This window comes from Thalia democratica, chromosome 4, assembly GCF_965202585.1.
Source record: "Thalia democratica chromosome 4, ktThaDemo2.hap1.1, whole genome shotgun sequence".
Taxonomy (NCBI): Eukaryota; Metazoa; Chordata; class Thaliacea; order Salpida; family Salpidae; genus Thalia; species Thalia democratica.
This window is the reverse complement of record NC_139168.1, coordinates 74,619,058-74,639,588: the sequence shown is the minus strand read 5'-3', so window position 1 is coordinate 74,639,588 and position 20,531 is coordinate 74,619,058. Positions and strand designations below refer to the sequence as shown.

Below are 20,531 nucleotides of genomic sequence, written 5' to 3'. Positions count from 1 at the left end.
GAAATTTTGAATAAAGGTGTCTTAATTGTGTTCTTCAATGTTCACTTTAGTGTTAACAGTTGATTATTTTTTGTCTTAAATATTTATTTAAGGTCTTGCATTGCTGTGTTTCTAATTGAATAATGGTGAAAAAGTACTTAAGGTTCATGTATAACTGTGAACAATTGTTTTAAGACAACCAGAAATTTTCAGCATAAATCTTAAGAGGAAAAATGTTAACTTTTATTCTTATGTTCAAGGCTCTTAAGTTTATTCTGAAGTTTGTAATTATTTTTTGTGGTTGTTGTAAAACTACTCATATTAAAATGTTAAAAATTTAATAATAGTAGAAAAGTTAAAAATAAAAAAAATTCAACAAAACATTACTTGAAATGTAATAAATATTATTGAACTCATAAAACGAACACATTGTTATCATTTTAAAATAATTTATTGTTTTAATTAATTTAATTTTTTTGAGACTAATTAAACTAGTTGATAAGCTCTTTTACCATCATATTTAATTCTTTACAATAATTTAGATATATTTTTTTTATATTTACTCTTTTCCTATTGTCTTCTTAATATTTCTCCTATACTTTGAAAATAAAAGTAAAACATGAAAACATCCATGCATATTATTACATAATTAGCAGCACATAAGCCCTGCACATGTAGAATGCAAAAAAAAAAACAAATATTTACTCTTTCAAGGAGGCCAATTTATTTAAAAAATAATTAATGCTACAAATTTCATTAATAAACTTAATTCTGGATGTTTAATAAGTTTTATTAAGTTAAAGATATTTTTATAGGTATATTAACAAGACCTCAATTTTAATTTTTTTGTTTAACTATTTAAATAAAACCTGAATCTTTTCCTAATTTACTCCTTATTTTGTTTAAACGTAATCATTCAACTTAAATCAAATATATCCAAGCATACACAACTTCCTTTGTCAAACACAAACTTATATAATATATTATAATTTTTAATAAATAAAATATAAAAACCAACCTTGAACTCTTTGAAGATCGTCAGATCCTGATGAAGCTGCAAAAAAATATTTAATTTACTATAATTATATAAACAATTGTTTAGTTATTACTGAAAATATATTTAATTTATAATTAGATACTTTTAGTTATTTGAATACAAAATCCACACGAATATATTTAACCTTTTTGGTGACAGACATGCCCTTAGTCAAACCTATTACAAGCGCGTAGGACCACACAGATTTTTAATGTTAAAGATGACAATCTATTATGAATAAATATGTTTACGTGAAAGCTCGATCCTTATTTAAACCTGCTATATGAGCATAGGAGAAAAACTATGCTATAAATTTATCTAATAAATTAAATATTCAATTTATTTACGAACAAGTAAATAAATCCACTTGAAAAACTTACGCTTACTAAAATCTGTTATATGAGCAAAATTATGATATAAATTAATATTAATTACTATTAAATAATAAATAATTATCTTTTAAATAATAAATATATATTTACGTAACGCGTTCTCGCTCATCCTCTTGCTGCGGCCCAAACCGCTCTCGGAACTTTTTCTCTTCTTTTCCCGCTTCTTCATGCTCGCTGGACCCCGGCGCATGTCCACGTCACCGTAGGGGCCAGACGCGTTTCTACGGAACCTGGAGTGAGGTTGGGGCGGGGTGTCGAAGCGCCAGTCCCCGTCTTGTCGTCCGGGCAACCTCGGCGTTCGGTTTAGCGAAGGAGAAACGATTTCATCCGCAGCGGGTGCATTTTGCCTCTGGTTGTTTTGGCCGGGTGCGGCTGGATACCTCTCCTGATTTGGGTATCTCCCCTGATTTGGGTACCTCCCCTGGTTTGGGTTCTGGTCAGGATACCTCCACTGGTTGTTACCTCGACCTGTGTTCTGCTGGCCCCAATCTGGGTACCTCCCGGACGGCATGGTTCTCCGCCTTCCACTGGGCCTGTACTGGTCGTTGTCAGGGGTGTACGGGTTCACAGGGATGTTTGGGTCTCCTTGGTAAGCTGGTGGGTTGTTGCCATACTGGTTGTTGCCAGGAAACGGATGCGGCGGGTAGTCGTACATTGGTTGCTGGGGAGGACCCGGATAATATTGCTGGTTGCCACCAGCAACGTAGGGAGGCCCCATGTTGGGTGCAGGGAACGGGGCGTTCTGAAACTGACCCTGGGGTCTGAAACTTGGGGGCAGATAAACACGGTTACCAAATGGGGGTTGGTACGATTGCCTTCTCAACACGGGAGGTCGGTTGGGTTGTTGTTGCCAAGGAGGCAACTGGTCGGGTCGTGGTTGCCAAGGAATTTCTTGTGGTTGCCTAGGAACGTAGGGGTCGGCCCGAATGTTGAGACCTGGCGGGGGCCGGTTGCCTTCATTTTGGTTTCTTTCACTCATTTTTTGCAAAACTTTAATTATAAACACAGTAAGCTGAAATGGAGAAAAATTGAAGTTTTGGAAAAAGAAAAGTTTAACATGAACTCAATTCCTAATTTCAAACGACATAAATTTTTCATTTTTATATATTACTTTGACAAAAATGTACTTCATCATCTTTTTATTCACTTATTTCTATGTAAACTAACATAACATTTTTCATTTTTATTAACTTTAACAAATGCAATACAATAATACAATCAACATCTTATACATTTACCTTTATGTAAACTTGTATAACACATGTATAAGTTATATCTAAAACAAAATACTTAATTAAGTTTAGTTGCACAACAACGTACTTGAACATATGTTACATTGAATTACAATTAATTAACATAAACTTGCAACTTTAAATCCTAACAAACGAAATAAAAATCCTCAAAACATTATAAACAAATGCGTAATGTGCACGTAACTGAATGACTTCATAACATGTGCTGTAAAGCTCAACAACAAAACACTCAACTATATATAATAAATGAGAGAGAAGTTTGTTTGAATAATGGTTTCTGCTGGTGGTTGAAAAAATAAACCATACTTTGCTGGTTAAAAAAACAAACCATCTTTACAATTTGTATATATTAACTATTATAAATAGCTCTATTGAAAAATATTTTTAATATTTTAACCTAAATATCTTGGTCTTAAAGTTTTAAATTTTTGAGCTAATAAGCTTGTTTAGATATGGTCTTTAAATGCTGGTTTGAAATAAGCTATTATAATTAAGTAGCTATGCAAAAGCTTCATTAAATCTGTTCTTAGAACATGTTTAGTTTAATAAATAACCAATATATTTTGAGCTTAATAAGTTCTAATTGCTTATAAAAAGCTACAAATTATACTTCTGTTAGGCTTTATCTATTGCTGTAAAATGGGTTAAAACCTTTATTAAATCTCATGATGGTTACTTTAGGCTTGCAATGTAATTAGTACACCTTAGAAACTTGCTAGTAAATTAGGTTACTTACGAAACATAAGGACTGATTTTTAATATTATCTCAAACGAGCTACTTTATTCTGTTTTTCATAGTTGTTTTACTTAATTTATATTAAAATGAGCTTCAAAAAAAGATACCTACAATAAAAACATCATTAACCTACACTAACTACAAAATATTTATTCTTATTATGCTAACTGTTAAACTTGGAAATATAAAAAACTACTAGCTTATATTATATTAGAAATACATCTGTAAAAACAAACTTAAATTAATTATAAATAGAAATAAGTAAGTTCATCAAGATAAAGAAACAATTTAATAAACTTTCACTTTGAAACATACTGAACAACATTCAAGTAGCAACTAAAGGCTGAAATGAAAATTGAAATGGATTGCTAATAAGCAAATTGCTTGATTACTAACACACTCTCCTGTTATTTTGATATATTTTATAACCACTTGTGGTTATTACAAATTACTTGAATTTCTACAAATCACATGTTTATTACGAGTTTGTACAATTTACAAATCATGTATTTATTTCTTTGTCGTTTGGTTTTTATAAGGAAAACTATTTTTTCTTAACAAGCTTAAAGTTTAAAACTAACTTGTATTACTTATTAAAAAAAACTTAGCTTTGATAGGATATAAGTTATTACATGTAAATGAATAGTTTTACTAATTAAAAGGTCAACCTTAATATTTTATATTATCATAGTAAACTAACTTAAAATAATTGCTAGTTCTACTTTTAGATAAACTTTAAACTGAAAATTCACTGTGTTTGTATAAGGAAATTTTAATCAATTATTTCTAACGCTAGTATATATGTTCAATTAACTAAGTTTAAAAATAATCTAAAAAACAAATGTTAAACTAAAAGTAATTTTTTTAATTATATATAATCTTAATTCTACATTTTCGAGTTAGATAATCATGAGACGATTTATTACTTTTATTTAAATCGAATTTATTTATAACTTAGCTTGTGATTAAGCACTTGGATCTTATAACTCTAAAAATCCTTTATACATTTAAAATATCTTCATAGCCGTATATTATGTATTTTCAACATAAATTATAATACAAATTTATAAACTTTTTCGTGGAACAAGAGTCAAGCCTTTTAATAATAAATATATACTTACTTTAGCTGAAACTAATTTTTATGATTAAACTCTTTTTAAATAAATAATAAATAAATTTATGTCTAATAAAGCACACTTTTTAACTTGTTAACGAAAACTAATTATAATTTGTATTTTATTTTAGTCAAATTAATAAAAGAAACAAGCTCTTCACATTTAATCATTTGTAAACAAATATAAAAACTGTTACCGAAGACAACTTATTTTATTTAACAAAAAAATTTAAAAACAATAAAAAAATTGCACCTGACTTATTCAACTCACTATATAAAATACTATTTGATACGTATCTATAACAAACTAACTATATGCAACTTAAATGAACTAAATTGACATTGTAAACACAAAAATTCTTAATAATCACAAGTTATTTAGTATTTACACTACCGTAAACTACCCTGTAAAAAATATTTTAAATGTACATAATTAAACTTCACATGACTTTATTACAATTTATTTAAGGAAGTGGCTTTTCGTTCACGACTGAAATGTGGTTATAGAACAAACAAATAAAAATAAAAACTTTTCATGAAAAAGTTTAAAAAAAGCACAATGTGCCTTGTGATCAAATCTACATATGTTGTTGGGTGTTAAAAAATTATTATTGGATAATGTACGTACTTTATTCTTTTTTTGTTGAGGTAAATTGAGTAACTCTCTTATTATTGTCGTTTTTCATTCACAACTGAAATGTGGTTATGAAACAAGAAAAAATTATGAAGAAATTTTTCAAGTACAAAAAACTATTATTTACCTTGTGATTAAAGTTACATATGTTACTCGTCTTAAAATCTATCTTTTGAAAAAGTACGTTCTTTATGCTCTTATTATTGAAGTGAACAAACAAAAAGTATTATGACAAAATCTTTGTTTTAATGGCAAGTTTTTTCAAGATTAAAGAAGACTTTCACCGCTATAAGTATGTTATACAAAAGTAAAACATATACTTAAAAATTTTCAAACTTTTATAAACTTTAAGAAAATTATTTCAAATGATTCCCAAAAAAAAAAATTCAAATACGCAAGACTGTTTCTAATAACGATATAGTTAAATTTGACCTATTAAACAGGTGAATTTTAAGTTGTAAAAACAAGTTGAAACAGAGTACACTAAACATGCTACTATTTATTTTTAGTACTAAGATAGACAAAACAAAAACACGCTTTTGTCACAAGTACATAGAGGTTCTAATTTACAACTCCTTAAGAAGATAAGCGTTACTTGCAAGTAAATGTAAATACAGTTTAATTTAGTATAGAACAAAATGATAATGCTTTATATCATCCCATGAAACATGAAGTAAATGTAAAACTTTTTATACATTTTTGATTTTGTTTCATAAAAGGTTTATTTTTTCAATATTTACGCATCAAATCAGTATAAATTTGGTTTTATAATAGCTTGTGGTGTGAGTATTGATTTCGGTTATACATATAACACATTATTACATTATTACATTAATACATTATAATTTTTCATCACCACCCTTTATTGTTTTTATCATTTGAATAGCTTTGAAAGTTTGTGGTGATTAAATTAAACTTTAATTAAGATATTTTATTTTCAAAACAGCTTGCGGTATTCCTGAGAGCATTTTTTTGAGTTCACAACTTATAAACAGGCAAATCTGGATTTAGCTAAAACAAGTAGTATAAGAATAATTTTATGCACTCATAAAGAACTGTGGCTTCCAAAAATTACACCTGCTAATTTATTTATTTTTTCTCAATATAGAATAGACTTTAGAGCTGCTGCATTTCAATCAAGCTTTTAACTTAACACGTCAACACCAATAACACAAACGAAGTTTTCAAATCATACAAGATTCAACAAACGTTTTGTCACTGAAACAGTCTTTCATTTAATATATGAATTTCATCACCACATACGTTAGGTATACGTGATAATAATTGTAGAAAAATATTTTATTGTGGTACAGATTTATATGGTTCATAAAGGTTTAGTGTGCATCAGACCATGTCGCTCTACTTTTTCCACAAAGTATAGCGCACTTTAAACCGAGTTTACATAAAATAATAAAAATATTTAATATATATATAATAAGTAACAAACTTGGAGGTAGCATATTTCTCATAAAAAGTCCGCTGAAAAAATCGTGGCCTGTCGGATCATCGCCTCCAAATACTCCTCTGTTGGATGAGCCTGTGTAAATAAATATATATATAATAAATATGTAGAACAAAAAATAAAATTCTCTGTTGGATGAGCCTGTGAGTGAATAGATAAAAATAAAATAAACACAACAACAAAAACGACAACTTCAAGAACCTGTAAATAAATAAATAAAAAACTAATAGTTGGTTTTAGCAAAGTTGCAAACCTTGAGTAACCAAAAACGTTAAAATAGTCTATATTAATTTGTACCCTTTTTTTTAGTCTTTTTTTTCACAGTACTTTTCTTTTAAATGTGCGGTTTTATTTCCAAAACCTTCTATTTTTTCCCCAACATATCATTTTTCAAACATATATTTTCAATATACCTGAACCACTGCTTGAAGTGTAGGTAGTTTGCGGGAACATCATGGGAGCTTGCAAATTTCCCGTCGCGTGTTTTCTTCCCGAACTAGTTGATGATGTTGTTGAAGTTGTTGATCGCTGAGAGGCTAACGTGTTGTGGGAAGATCCCGAAGAAGACGCTGGTCTTGATGCTGTTGTGACGTCATAATTACAGTTATTTTGAACATAATGATAACTTTTATGTTTGAGTTGAACTTCCGATACACAATTAAAACAAAATTAATATAATAAACTTTGTTTTTAGTATTGTTTTGAGAATTTAAAACTCAAACATAAAGTACTTAAATTTTAATATATTGTTAAATAGAACATATTTTTTTTTATTACTTTTTCTAAAAACATACATTATTCTAGATAATATTTAGCAAAACAACTTATCAGCTGCTTAAATTTGAAATCCTTATCTAATTTTTTATCTTCAAAAACCAAAACAAGGAGTTTAAGGTAAAATGTGTTTTGGCAATTGCTCAATATGCTTTACGGAAAATAATAAACAAAATAAAAACTGAATTTTTTTTTTTTATCATTTAACTATTTTTTTTAATAAAATTCTAATTTTATTTAAGTATAATTTTATTTGATTAACTAATGTAGCTAATTTTTTTTCACAATTAACTTCTTGGATATATTCACACAAATAGGAACTACTTAAAAAGTTCTAAAATCAACTGCCTGTGTTAACGCATGTGTTAATTAAATAAACGAATATTTCTTTATCTCCTAACATAATTATCAACAATAAATTTTAGCACTATTTTTAAAACTTATACTCACCACTACCGCCCTGCGCATTGTTGTTGTTCTGCTCCCGCTTCGCTTTGCTGCCGGTCTTCCTGCATCTGGCGCCCGCACTGCTAGCGCAACCCCCGATCTTGTCTTCCCCCTGGGGCTGCCCCGAAGTCGCCGGTCGCTTCTTGCCGCCCACCTGCGACGTGGTCAGGTCCTCGGCCTGGTCCTGCGGCGGCGGCAGCTGCTTCTTTGCGCGAGCTGTTAGGAAATTTTTTTGTTGAGAATTTTTGAGATCGAGAGGACCCGGGTTCGAGTCTCGGCGTGAGCACTTTATTTTGTAATCATTTCTTGAATAAAACAGTTTACTTTATGTAAGTTAAATTAAAAAAGACATTTTGAATTAGGTCTCTAAAAATATCAGTTCTATGTAATTGAAAATTTAAAAATTTTCAAGCAAATTTAACAATACTGTTAACTAAATGATCTAACTTAATTTCTAGTATTAAAATATATATATATGCTATTAATCAATTCGAGTTTTAAACTTAAGTTTTTTATGTAAAGCTCAACATAATTATTTATAAAACTATATCAGTTTCATTTTAAAATTTTACTCTACTTTTACTAAAAAAAATATTAATATTTCTATTCAATTTTCTAGTATAAACATGAGTATAATTGACAATAATTTAAATTGCTACAATACTATAATTATTTATCAGATTAAATCAATTTCATCTAAAAAATTTATTCTACTTTTATTTAAAAAAGTATATTAATATTGTTATTCAAGTTATGTTTTCTACCATATACATATGAGTAATATTAACAATATCTACAATTGCTACAATACTGCTTCTGCATTTGAAATAGTTTATAAGGTAAAAACAAAAACTGAGTACAAAATAATGATTTATTGAATTTAAATTGACTATGAATTATTTAGTTTAATTTATTGGTCTGCACTTGAACTAGAAGGACAGGAAAGTTTAATTCTATCGATTTAATTACAAAGAGTGCATAAAGGTTCTTGAAACTTTGAAAACATTTAGATATTTTAATAAAAGAAATTCTAAAACTAATCTTTTGTATTAGTATTAAAACCAAAATATAAATTTTCTAAACAATTTAAAATATCTAAAAATTTTATATATATTTTAATACTTTAAATACTTCTTGTACATAGTAACTAAGAAATTAATTAAAATACACACTATGTATAAAAAGCAGAACATTCTAGAATTGCAAAAAACAAAAGGAAAATAGGTTTATAGAAGAATAGACTAATTAAAAACTAGTGGTTATGTACATATAGCTAGACACATTTTTTGTTTACTTTTAACGTATTTTCTAAGAATTTATCAAAAGTGCACAGGTTTTATTAAAACTTCAGCATACGTTTTAATATCAACATTTTTCAAGTAAATGTCAAAACTTGTAATTACAATTTAAAAGCACGTACACGAACGGTAATAAAACATCAAATTGTGAGCAGTTTTACGTGCTCTTATATATATTAAATATATGTCTGGAAGGTATACAAGTTTATAATGTTTTGCGTAAAACATTATTAATACATTCCGTACGCAATTTATTACGTAGCATATTCTTGGCTCCCAGTAAAATTTTATGTAATGCGCGTATAAAAACGTATAGAAAATCGTGTAATAGTTTCTATAAGTATTTGTCTAAACTATTTGTATTTTGTTATTATGATAGGTAAAAATTATTGATATATTTCTGCAATTTATAACAAGCGTATTATTGGCTTGCAGTTGAAATGCATTTTATGTAACGCACGTATACAGACGTTCATATATTTTTATATAAGTTTGAAAGAACGTAATCACAAAGTGTTCTTGATCTCTTGCATTCTATTTTGTTAAATTTAGATGTTTTTTTGACGTAAGCTTTTACTGCAGACGACGATAATATAAAATCAATTTATTATACGTGCGCAATTTAAACTGTTTCATAAATAAATCCGACACACGCATCTTGGGTTTGCTTATAAAACTCTGTTATTTTTAAACAAACTTGTTAAACTTGTTTGCTTTTTTATTATTTCAGACTTAATTGTGCTCGGCTTCTAATTAAAACTTTTGCAGTCAGTATAGTTTAGTGATAACAAACAATTAGTTATAATAATACTAATATGAGCTATACAAAAAATAACACAAGTTTTAACATATTGAATTTCGTCTACATTATTCATTGGAAACTAACACTCTAGTTATTCTGCTTCGCTTAAAAAACTTAGTAGTTTTTAAGAAGTACAAACTAGAGTTTTCAAGCTTAGTATCCCCCGAGACTGTTAAAGTAGCTACTAATATACGAAAATCAATAAACTCGAGGATTAGTAATTAACTAGGTCACAGTTAATTATTCAGCGAACAATATGGGTGAACCAAGCGACCTCCGGCTTAAATTAGATCAATTTTAACGAACTAGCCTTAGCACGCTTCCTACTTTTAATAAGAAAGTTAATTAACTTAATTAAAACAAGTCATAGTGTTTACTGAAAGAAAAATTTTAAGTAAAATGTGTTGCTAAAATTCAGAGGCATTTTAGCAAACTGTTATGTAAACAAACTTTTAATCAATATAAAGTGTAAAAACTTCAATATTCAAATTAAGTCAGAATAAATATTAATTTGTTTTCTACATTCTGTGTTATAAATAAAATACATTTAAACACATTTTGAGTAGTTTTAAACATTTTTGATAAACTTGTTTTTATAAAACACTTTTTGTTCAAAAATACTAGCAAAATAAAATAATTTGGCCGACATACGAAACTTTGCGACCTATTTCCAAGTTTAACGGCTTTTATGAGTTTGTATTTTTAGAAAAAGCAATAAAATCAATGTGTTGTCATTTCAATTTAAAACAAATTGCAGAAATTTGTGTCAAAAAGCTTTTAAGCATCTTTTTTTGGACCGACTTGAAATTTTACTGGAAATTTAAAACTATTTATAAAAAAAAACTGCACTCAGATGAAATTAGATAGCTTTTTTTCTTCCACATTGTAATTAAAAATGTATGAATGTAATAAAGGCATTTAACACGAATTTTAAACTATAATAATGTACGAGTTAAAGATCAAATTTATCAAATGCTTTTATTAAAGCAGAAGTCAAATAAACTTTAAATACACCTACTAAAAAGTCAATAGTCTTAACTTCAGTCAAATTTACAACTAATCAATAGAATTACTGAAATTTAGTTTAAGAACTCAACTGCTAACTATTTATAAATAAGATTAACTTTATAAAAACCTGAAGTTCTTTACTATCAGGATCAAGTTAAATTAATAATTACATTTTATTACAAATCTGATCCTTTTCTAATTCAAGCTTATGTAAAAAGTTTAAAAATAAACTTTAATATAAAACTTAAACAGTTTTCAAGACAGATAACTTTTGTTTTGACTTTGGTAACGTCTTTTATTGAACTTTTAAATGTAGAAACAGAAAAACATTGGTTTAAATCGCAAAATGTAAGTAAAAATAATGTTTTTATCACTAATGGGAAGCTGTCTCAGTATAATTATTTGAAAGCTTTTACATGCTTGCTGAATTGGGCAATTAGCAATTAATTCAACCACTACGCACGTATGTTGTGTATTGCAAGTTTTTCAGAAATATATTTTATTGCAGTATAAATATATATATATAGTATATAAGTTATATACAAAATATAAAAGCTGTTTTTTTTTCTATATATAAGTATATATGTGATATTTCTCAATTTTACTGTAGTAAAATTGTAATTAGTTAAGCAAGTGTCTGTCTTATTAAATACCAGAATTATAAGAATTAAAGCATATATTGAGGAAAAGTTCATGCTAATAAATTAATTACAAAAATTATTAAAGAACTTTATCACATATTAATGTTTTAATTTTCTAACTTTAATGGTGTGAAAAAATACAACAGTTGCTAAACACCAACTTAAATGTGAACAAATTCAAGCAAATTAAAACAAATACTTTTGCACAAATGTTTTTCAAGCTTAACTTTTCTTTTTTGAAGTTTTGAACAGTTATAAGAAACTAAAAACCAAATTCACATACAGTTTGTGATTATGAAAACAAATCGTTAAAATGCAATTAAGCATAAACAAACGAAACTAATGTTTTGAACGAAATTACTGAAAAATCTCTTCAAGTCGTTCAACCAAGTTTCGATAATTTTATTTAATTTTCATGTATCATTTGGTAATATATTACGTGAATATGTATCATATACTGAGAACTAAAACATATGTATTGAATGTTTATTCAGTTGTGCTGAGCAATACTTATTTTTTCACATGGTAAACATTAATTAAATTATCTGTCTAAAGTGCATTCACGTTTCTTTCAAAATATAAACTAGAAAAATGTTCCGATCAGTTAGCATATTTTTTAAAACACAAACTAAAAAATGTGAAGTTGAATATATTAGCATTGAAAAACGTGTTTTTTTACCACTCAAGTTCATCTGTTTGAAACTGTAAATATCATAGGTATATAAAGTAACGTGAAAAACAATTTCCAAGCGAATCACAACTCGACAATCAAATTAAATATTGCAAATCAGACTGCGAAGACACTCTACAAATTCTATGAAAGCAAAGCTCAAGTTATATACATTTTTCTGAATCAGGCAAGGACGGGCGAGAAAGTTTAAAGCACTGAAGCTTACATTGCACTTAATTGTGCTGAGTCGTAACAATTTTTGTTCAACTTTTTTGCAGCTTTTTGACTAGTTTGTAAAAATTATTAAGAATTGTATTACAGGTTATAAAAAAATTATGGTCATCAGATTTTAGTAAACTAAAAGCTAAAAAAATAGATTATTTTTCTCTAAATTAAATTTTATTTAACTTTTTGAATAGAAGAAGAAAATAAATTCAAAGTGTATAGAATTCAAGTAAAAGCTTTATGAAACTATATTGTTGAAATTTATTTTAAAAAAGAATATTTACAGAACTTTTGGGTGTAAGAAAATGTATTGACTTTTCAGGAAGAAAACTCAAGTACATGGCGCTTTTCAAACTTTATATGTAAATACATGCACTATGTGTAATACTAGAGTGTAAATCTAGATCTCAACAGAGTTTTGGTTAGGTAAAAAATTTTATTTGAAAATATATAGACTATCAACATTGAGTTTTTTTATTTCATCACAATAATAAACAATAACAGTCAGATTGGAACATTATGAAAATTTTTAGTAAAATTCTAACTTTACAATACAATTTTGAAAAAGATGCAGTTAATTTTAATAAATTTTAATTTAGACTGCGTGCAAGGATGTTAAAACATAAAATCTACCGGACTTTAAATTAATTTTATTCTTTTATTATGAATAACTGATTACTTTAACACGTTAAATAGAGACTAGATTGATGCACTGATACAGCAATAATTAGAATGTCTAAATAAAATGTACAAATAGATATATGTTAATTGTGTAGGATATGTGGCTGCTTTTTTAACTGTGAAAAAAACTCTAGAATCGTAAACATGAAAATACATTTACACCAGTCTATACTTTACACATTATTGATATTATTAGAACAATCCGACTAGATTGCAGTACTGATACAAACAAAATTTATTTTTATTATTTTTATACGTATATACTTGTAAGTTACTTTTGTTAAATGTTGATTCAAACTCTCTACAAAAACTATCATGCGATTACTTTATCAAAGCAATCTTACTACATTGCAAAACTGATAGACAAGTATTTGTTGCTTATATGTTTTTCAAACAAATATATTTCGACCACAACCGTTTTTACTAAACGCTGATTCAAACTCTCTGTAAGGATAAAGAGCAAGCAAGTTGCAGACAAAGTTTTTATTGATCTTTTGTTTGGATTGATTTTCAGCTAGATTGCAACGACTGATACAAGCAACTGGAAAAAGAACTTTTTGCTGCAAGTTCCAACGCATCACAGTACAACCAGATACAATGTAAAGCTCCAGCGATCAATACGTCGGGCAACTTTCTATTGTGACGTCACACAACGCGCTGACGCCGCGTCAATGCGCCTTATGCTCCCGGTCTTTTTCGCTGCCGGAGGTTCAGCGAGATTTTTCATTCAGGTGAAATTAGATTTTTGTTGCCGGGTCGATATCGATGGCCTGGCACATTGGTAAGGGTTACCAAACATTTGTTTTGTGCAAATGTTTTTGTATTGGGGAGGAGAAAATTTCTTGACACATGCTGAAACTGAGATTAACTACTTTCTGTATTTAGTGTGCCGTGCTCACGCTAGATTGATTGTTTGTATTTACGTTAAGTACATATTATCTTCATCATATCAAAAATAGATTTATTATGCAGACATTGATTTTATTGAAATTTTAACGTCCATAAGTTGTACAACTGTTTTTATAATTGGATATGTTGTACTCTATGAAAATGATTTTTAACTTTTGTTAGTTTTTAAACAAAAAGAACACTAAAGGAAAAAACTTAGAAGAACCTCCTATTAATCAGCCAGTAAAAATTTTTCCCTTTTCCATTGACGTATTAACAACAATCTTGTTTAAAACTTCCAACTTTTGAATGTAAATTTAGCTGAAATTTCGTCAAATGGAAAAGGAAGTGCACTAAATTGACTAACGCGAAAAAAGGGGACATTGTTATGAAAATTCAAGATGAAAGCTGAAAATATAACCTCCCTTTTTTTCATACTTCATTTAGCTTAATGCCAGTGTATTCACTTTACAATGGGCAGCTCACAATGAAACTCAAGTAGTTATTAAGGATGGATAATTTGTTTCATCAATAAAAAATTGTGAGCTTTTGTGAGCTTTACACAGTTTCCGTTTTGACACTGAACGGTTGTATCGCACAAAGCAATTTTTCATTGTTGGCTTTTTATTGTGACACAGAAAACGACTTCTCTCAACATAAATTTAAATAGCATACAAAAAAATGTTATCTAACATCTAATTTCTTTTTTTTTTAACCAGATTTAATAGGTTTATACAACGGCTTCAGTTAATTAGTAACTTTTTTGATGTTTATCATATTTATATAACAACAAATGTTATATTCTAATAGAATAAAATATATAGTGTTTTATATAAACCAACTTGAAAATTTAAAATCAATTAAATGTTCAATTACAATCAACTGCAAGCCAACTATTAAGGATAATTAAATTAGCTTGTCAATAAATTCTCTCTGTTTTAAATATATTGCAAATTATGCAAATTTGGAACGGGTATTATAAAAAGGCATGAATATTTAATCGGCCGTTTGGTGAAAGCATATTCAAGGTGAAACTAAAACGAGACCATTATCAGTTATCAGTGATGAGCAGTTTAGAGTAGTTTTAACTTTTGTTCGAGTCAGTTATTGTTCAAAACTTCGTTAAGATAAACAGGATATGTTTGGTGTTTTAACGAGCTAACAATTATCTTTAAGAAACTTTTTAACTGCTTGCAGTGAGTTTTAACGAGTAAGCAATTATATGTTGAACAATTTTTTTCATTAGTGGAAGTAATGATATTATTATTGAATATACTAGTTAAACAAAATATACATCTGTTTACTTAATACAAACAAAGCAATAAAAACTAAACACATGCGACATTACGTATATCAAATTACACGAAAAAATTGTGAATAAACAACAAAATTTTATTTATTTGTTACTTCATAATTACCTGTTACATTATAAAAGACTTAAAAGTTATAAAACATTGAACAAGTGTTGATAACAATACTTCAACATCAATGGTCTAGTTTTATCAAAAAATAATTCCACACAACCATAAATCTATCATTTTGTAAAATGTTATTGTCATTTTAAATTAAGTAAGTTGACAAGATAATTATACAAGAAGTATATAACAATTTATCATACAAGCTGTCATTAAGAAGAAAAGATGCTTCCGTTTACAAACTAAACTGTTAATGTTTTTTTTATATGTATTGTATTTGTATATTGTTTTATGAACATTTGTTTCTATATTTACAACTAAATCATTCTAAATTTTAAAAATAGCATTTTTATACTAGTATTATAAATATGTCCTCATAACAATAAATAATAAAAATAAATTTAGTTAACAAATAACAATTATTTAAGAAACTTAAGACAAAGTTTAAGAGACTAATGTATTTTATACCAGCATTTATTTTTACTGGAAAATAAATATATTTCAAAAACATTACATACTAAATAAACTTTTATAAATAACACCTGTACAAAATATAAAACATTTGTAATTATAAACTATACTTCCTAAGCTTAAATGAACATGACTTTAATAAAACAACTCCATTTAATATTTTCTTAAATAAAAGTTTTTTTGACAGTTTATTAATTTAAAAACAACACAATCATCATAAGTAACCATAAATTTATCAATACTTTATACAAACATTCAATTTTACCATTTAAATTTAAAATCAACACAACTTCATCAATCTGTATTACAAACTACTAATAAGTTCAAATTTGTCTATTATTTATTTTTCCAACTAACACAGAGACAATGAGAAACGGAACTTGTGAGATCTGCCAGTCCTGATGCAGTTTATCGACGATCTTTTCGAAGTTTTTTTCGATGATTTTTTAACCGACGACTTCTTCTTCTCCAAACTTTCTTGCTGGTCGGAACGCGTGGTGAAGAAGGAAAACATTTTACGAAGACGCGCTCATATTTGCAAGTTTTGTGAAGAAATTATTATAAACTTATACAATTTCCTACAGTTTGTTTATACATTTTACTTTCCAGCAATAAGTAATTTTGACTTTTTTTATTTAAATTTGAAGTTAGTTAATCAACAAACTATTTATCTGATTGTTTAAATATTATATCCTGTATATATGTATTTCCTGTTATTTTGAAAATTAATACATATCAAATTAAAATATACTTTCAACAAAAATAAACTATCTCAGAACTATAATACTTAAAGAACTTACTCTTAATAGGTTAAACTAAAACTAAAAGCTGAATTGTAAATAAAACTAAACGCTTTCTAAAACTAACAAAACTTTTTAATTAGATTCAATTTTCTGAAAATAGAAATTTAATTTAAACTTGTTTATTTAAAAAGTTCTTAATTAGTACTAAACCAATTTTAATAAAGCAACTATAAACAATTGTATTCACTGAATTACAACCAACTTTATCAAAATTAAAAACTGACATGTACAAAATAAAAATAGAATAATTATCACTTAACATTAAATTCATGATTTCTAAATTACAACAACTAATTAAATCCAAAACCACGACACGCAAAACGAATTAAAACAAATTTCAACTGTGCACGAGCGTAATCTGCAAACTTTTTTTTCATTCAAGCAAAAACCCAATGTTTATTAAACAAACCAGTGTGTGAACAATTTCTTCAATCTGGTAATTTTATTAACGAATTTCGCGATAACACGTACGGATTATGTGAAATTTATTTTTGTTATCTTTATTATTTTCTATTCCCGTGTCTTTAACACGCAATCTTGCATGCGTAAGGACCTTGCACATTAAACTTTTGTTGTAAGGAAAAAATTGTTCACAAAAAAAAAACATGATATTATGCTCGTACGATATTGGCTGTTTTTGTGCGTCAAAAAAATATTTTTTGAGCTTTTTTTATTTATACAAAAAGAAGTTTTTAATTTGTGTTAAATATAGCACCTACTGAAGTACTTTGTAAAAGTTTTTCATACTTGACTTTTCAGGAGAAAAACTGTACGTGTATTGTGATAACATTGTTACACTCTTAAATTAAACATTTAAATACTAACATTTTATATTAGAAAAACGTACTTTAAGAATTGTTATAACAAAACTCTTTGACCTTTTTGTTTTTAATCTTCTCAAGTATAAACTTTAATATTTAACATATATACTATTTATAATAAAAAGTTAACAGAATGTAAACTCAACTTTTTTCAATGAACTATTAACAATATTTGCTAAACAAACAAAAATCTTTTTTTATTTTTTTATGAGATTTTATACCAAATTTTATTTTCACAAACTTTGAATTATGTATTACAGTTTTACAACAGAACAACAAACAAATTAATTTTAATATTTTAATCTGACATAAACTTTACAGACGAGCATGTGATTTCTAAAAAAAATATCAAAAACAAAAAAAACACATCAAAAACAAAAAAAAAACACATCACAATGGTTTAAATGAGCTCAAATATTAAATTACTAAACAAACAAACATTTTGTCACTGTGCTCACACGGCAAATTTGTTTTACAGTAATTTTTCTAAACAAACATTTTCAAATTGAATAAAAAAACAATGAACACAATTTTACTAACCAGGAAGTGAGATGGAAGTAAAGAAAAAAGTTTGTTCTAAGCAGAACTGTTTTTATTTTTTATTACTGCATAAACGTTAATTCCTAGTTTATTCGAAGAAGTTTACTTTAAATATGAACCCAAAAAAATAATGATGTTTTAAATCAATAAGAAATACTTTTACAATAAAAAGCATGTACAAGTATTTTTAGTTCAAAAAGCAAAGCATGAATTTTTTTTTTAATATTTTTTTTTCATTTAGTGCCAAACTTTTTTTTCTTTAGTTTTAAAAAACGACTAATACAAACGAAACAGGAAAAACTTTTAAAGTAAGTTAAGGTGAATTGTCAATATAAAAGCTTACAAGGAAGTTAAATCACTATAAAAATTTTACAGAAAATTTTGCTTTATTACTTTTAAAGTTTAAGTTTCAATTATGAAGAGGTATTTACTTAACCATCAGCTTTATCTTTATTAAAAAAAAACTCTTTCCTGTTTTAAAGCAACTGATAAAAACACTTTAATGGCTTTCAATAAATTAACTTTCAAGGAAAATTGTGTCAAGTGCAGAGCAAATATGCCCAGCCTTTTTGCACAAATTTGCTTTAAAACATTGTCACTTCGCTTACTAAGCAGAAAATTGTAGTATGGTGTGAGTTTTTTAGTAATTTTGTGAATTTTGGAACATTACTACAAAAAAAAAACAGATTTTTTTTTTATTTTAAAATTGTAAGTTGTATAATCAAAAACTTATACTTTACTACAAGCTTCTTAAGCTTGTTTATGGTGTTTTATAAAGAATATCAATCATTTTTAGGATAATTTTAATATGGATATAATCATCTTTTTATTGCTTTCTCACCAACAAATTATATCTGTTAACCCACTAGGTTTCATGAATTCACAGCAATTTCAAGTTTAAGCAGCTTAAATGCTTTAAAATAAATTACTCTAGTGAGGTGAAACTAAAGTTTTTAAAATATTCATAACAGTAAAACTTTACTATTTACTTATTCAAACTTTTAGAACTTGCTTTTTAAATATATCAACTAACTTTTAACTTATTTTGGAACAAAGCTCTATTACAAAGATATAAATGTGACGAGAGCTTTAAAATTAAACCTCTCAAATAACATTTTATTTTTATGAAAAAAAATTCTGGTGGTGAGTCACTTAAATAAATCAATGTATACACAAAATGCAAGTAAAAAAAGTCCGTTTAAAAAAAATTTGCATAAAACTTGTTGAACATGAATTTAAAAGCTGAATAGTTGAACATGTAGCAGTTTTCGAAACAGGAAGCGCATTTGTACGCAGCAGTTTAAATTTGTTTTCATTACACAAGAGAATATAAATGCATCATGTTGAAAAAGTTACATTATAGCGTTGCTTTTATTAGGTTGTTTAGTAATTAAGTGGTGATTCTGTTTTAAATTAAAAATCGTACTTTATTTTTTACATTTTATCTGATTGCAGTGACAGTTTAATAAAACTAAAGTTGTTTTACAAATTGTGGTTTAAATGTTGGTTTTTACAGCAATTTTGATTGCTTTCAATGCAGAATTGCAACTTTTAAGTTGAACTGATGCTTGAGTTCATACTCATCAAAGTTCAAATTTTTACGTCAAAAAAAATCAACATATATAGTTGTACCATAATGTATAAATTGCTGAAAAATAAGGCCACAAAATTAAAAAAAAAATTTTGTACAATTATCATCTTAATAAACTGAAGTACATTAACATTTCAGAGTAAATTAACCACATAATCTTATTATACAATTCCAAGTAATCTAATTGCGTCTATAAATAAACAACAGCAGTTTGCATGTTTCAATTAAAGCCACTCAAGAGAGCATAAACACAAAGTTTCAAGCACTTTCAAGTGTTGTTCATAAGACTAAGCTGCAAAAACAATAACAACTTTCTTGTCTTAAACAACTTGCAACCGGATTAATCACACTTTTGAATGTTTCAAGAGCGCTTGCATTTAAAACAAAAACAAAACAACTTGTTTTGAAATGGTGTTTGTACAACAATGTGTTATGCAAAATTTAGCTGCTTTCAAGTGAACCCATTGAACTGTTTAATTATTTCAAAAAGTCTCGAGTGTTTACAATTGCTTTGTATAAAGTTATCAAAACAAATAATTTGCAGCAGAAACTGCAAATGAAAAACAAACAAATGAACATGTTTTAAAGCTGTTGAGAATCAAAATTAACTACTGGATTATGATAACTTTAAGTTTATTTTGTTCAGCCAATAAAAGCTTGTATTTTTTAATTTAATTTCAGTTTTATGTCCTGTTTACATTTTGTTATGTCCTGTTTACTAGCCTGATGCGAAAACAAAACATCAATTCTCAACACTAGTTGCTCATTTGACATTCTAAGATGCATCAATTTAAAAAAAATAACTTCAGACAATTCTCAGTTATGTTGTTTAACATGCTTAATTTTGCTG

At 27.0% G+C, this 20,531-nt stretch overlaps 1 protein-coding gene across 4 annotated transcripts in view; it reads right to left on the bottom strand.

Annotated features, from left to right (window-relative positions):
- Positions 1-20,531, bottom strand: part of LOC145835118 (E3 ubiquitin-protein ligase TRIP12-like) — a 60,984-nt gene that overhangs the window by 25,873 nt on the left and 14,580 nt on the right. For 3 of the 4 annotated variants that reach the window (XM_082942664.1, XM_082942663.1, XM_082942665.1), the window contains exons 8-11: positions 7,831-8,043; positions 7,020-7,187; positions 6,592-6,681; positions 998-1,033 (exon numbers count right to left, since the gene is read on the bottom strand). In XM_082942664.1, the coding sequence (XP_082798790.1) occupies positions 998-1,033; positions 6,592-6,681; positions 7,020-7,187; positions 7,831-8,043 (507 nt within the window). Of the gene's footprint in view, positions 1-997; positions 1,034-6,591; positions 6,682-7,019; positions 7,188-7,830; positions 8,044-16,283; positions 16,498-20,531 lie in introns of those variants that run through there. The other variant, XM_082942666.1, reaches the window with a different exon arrangement.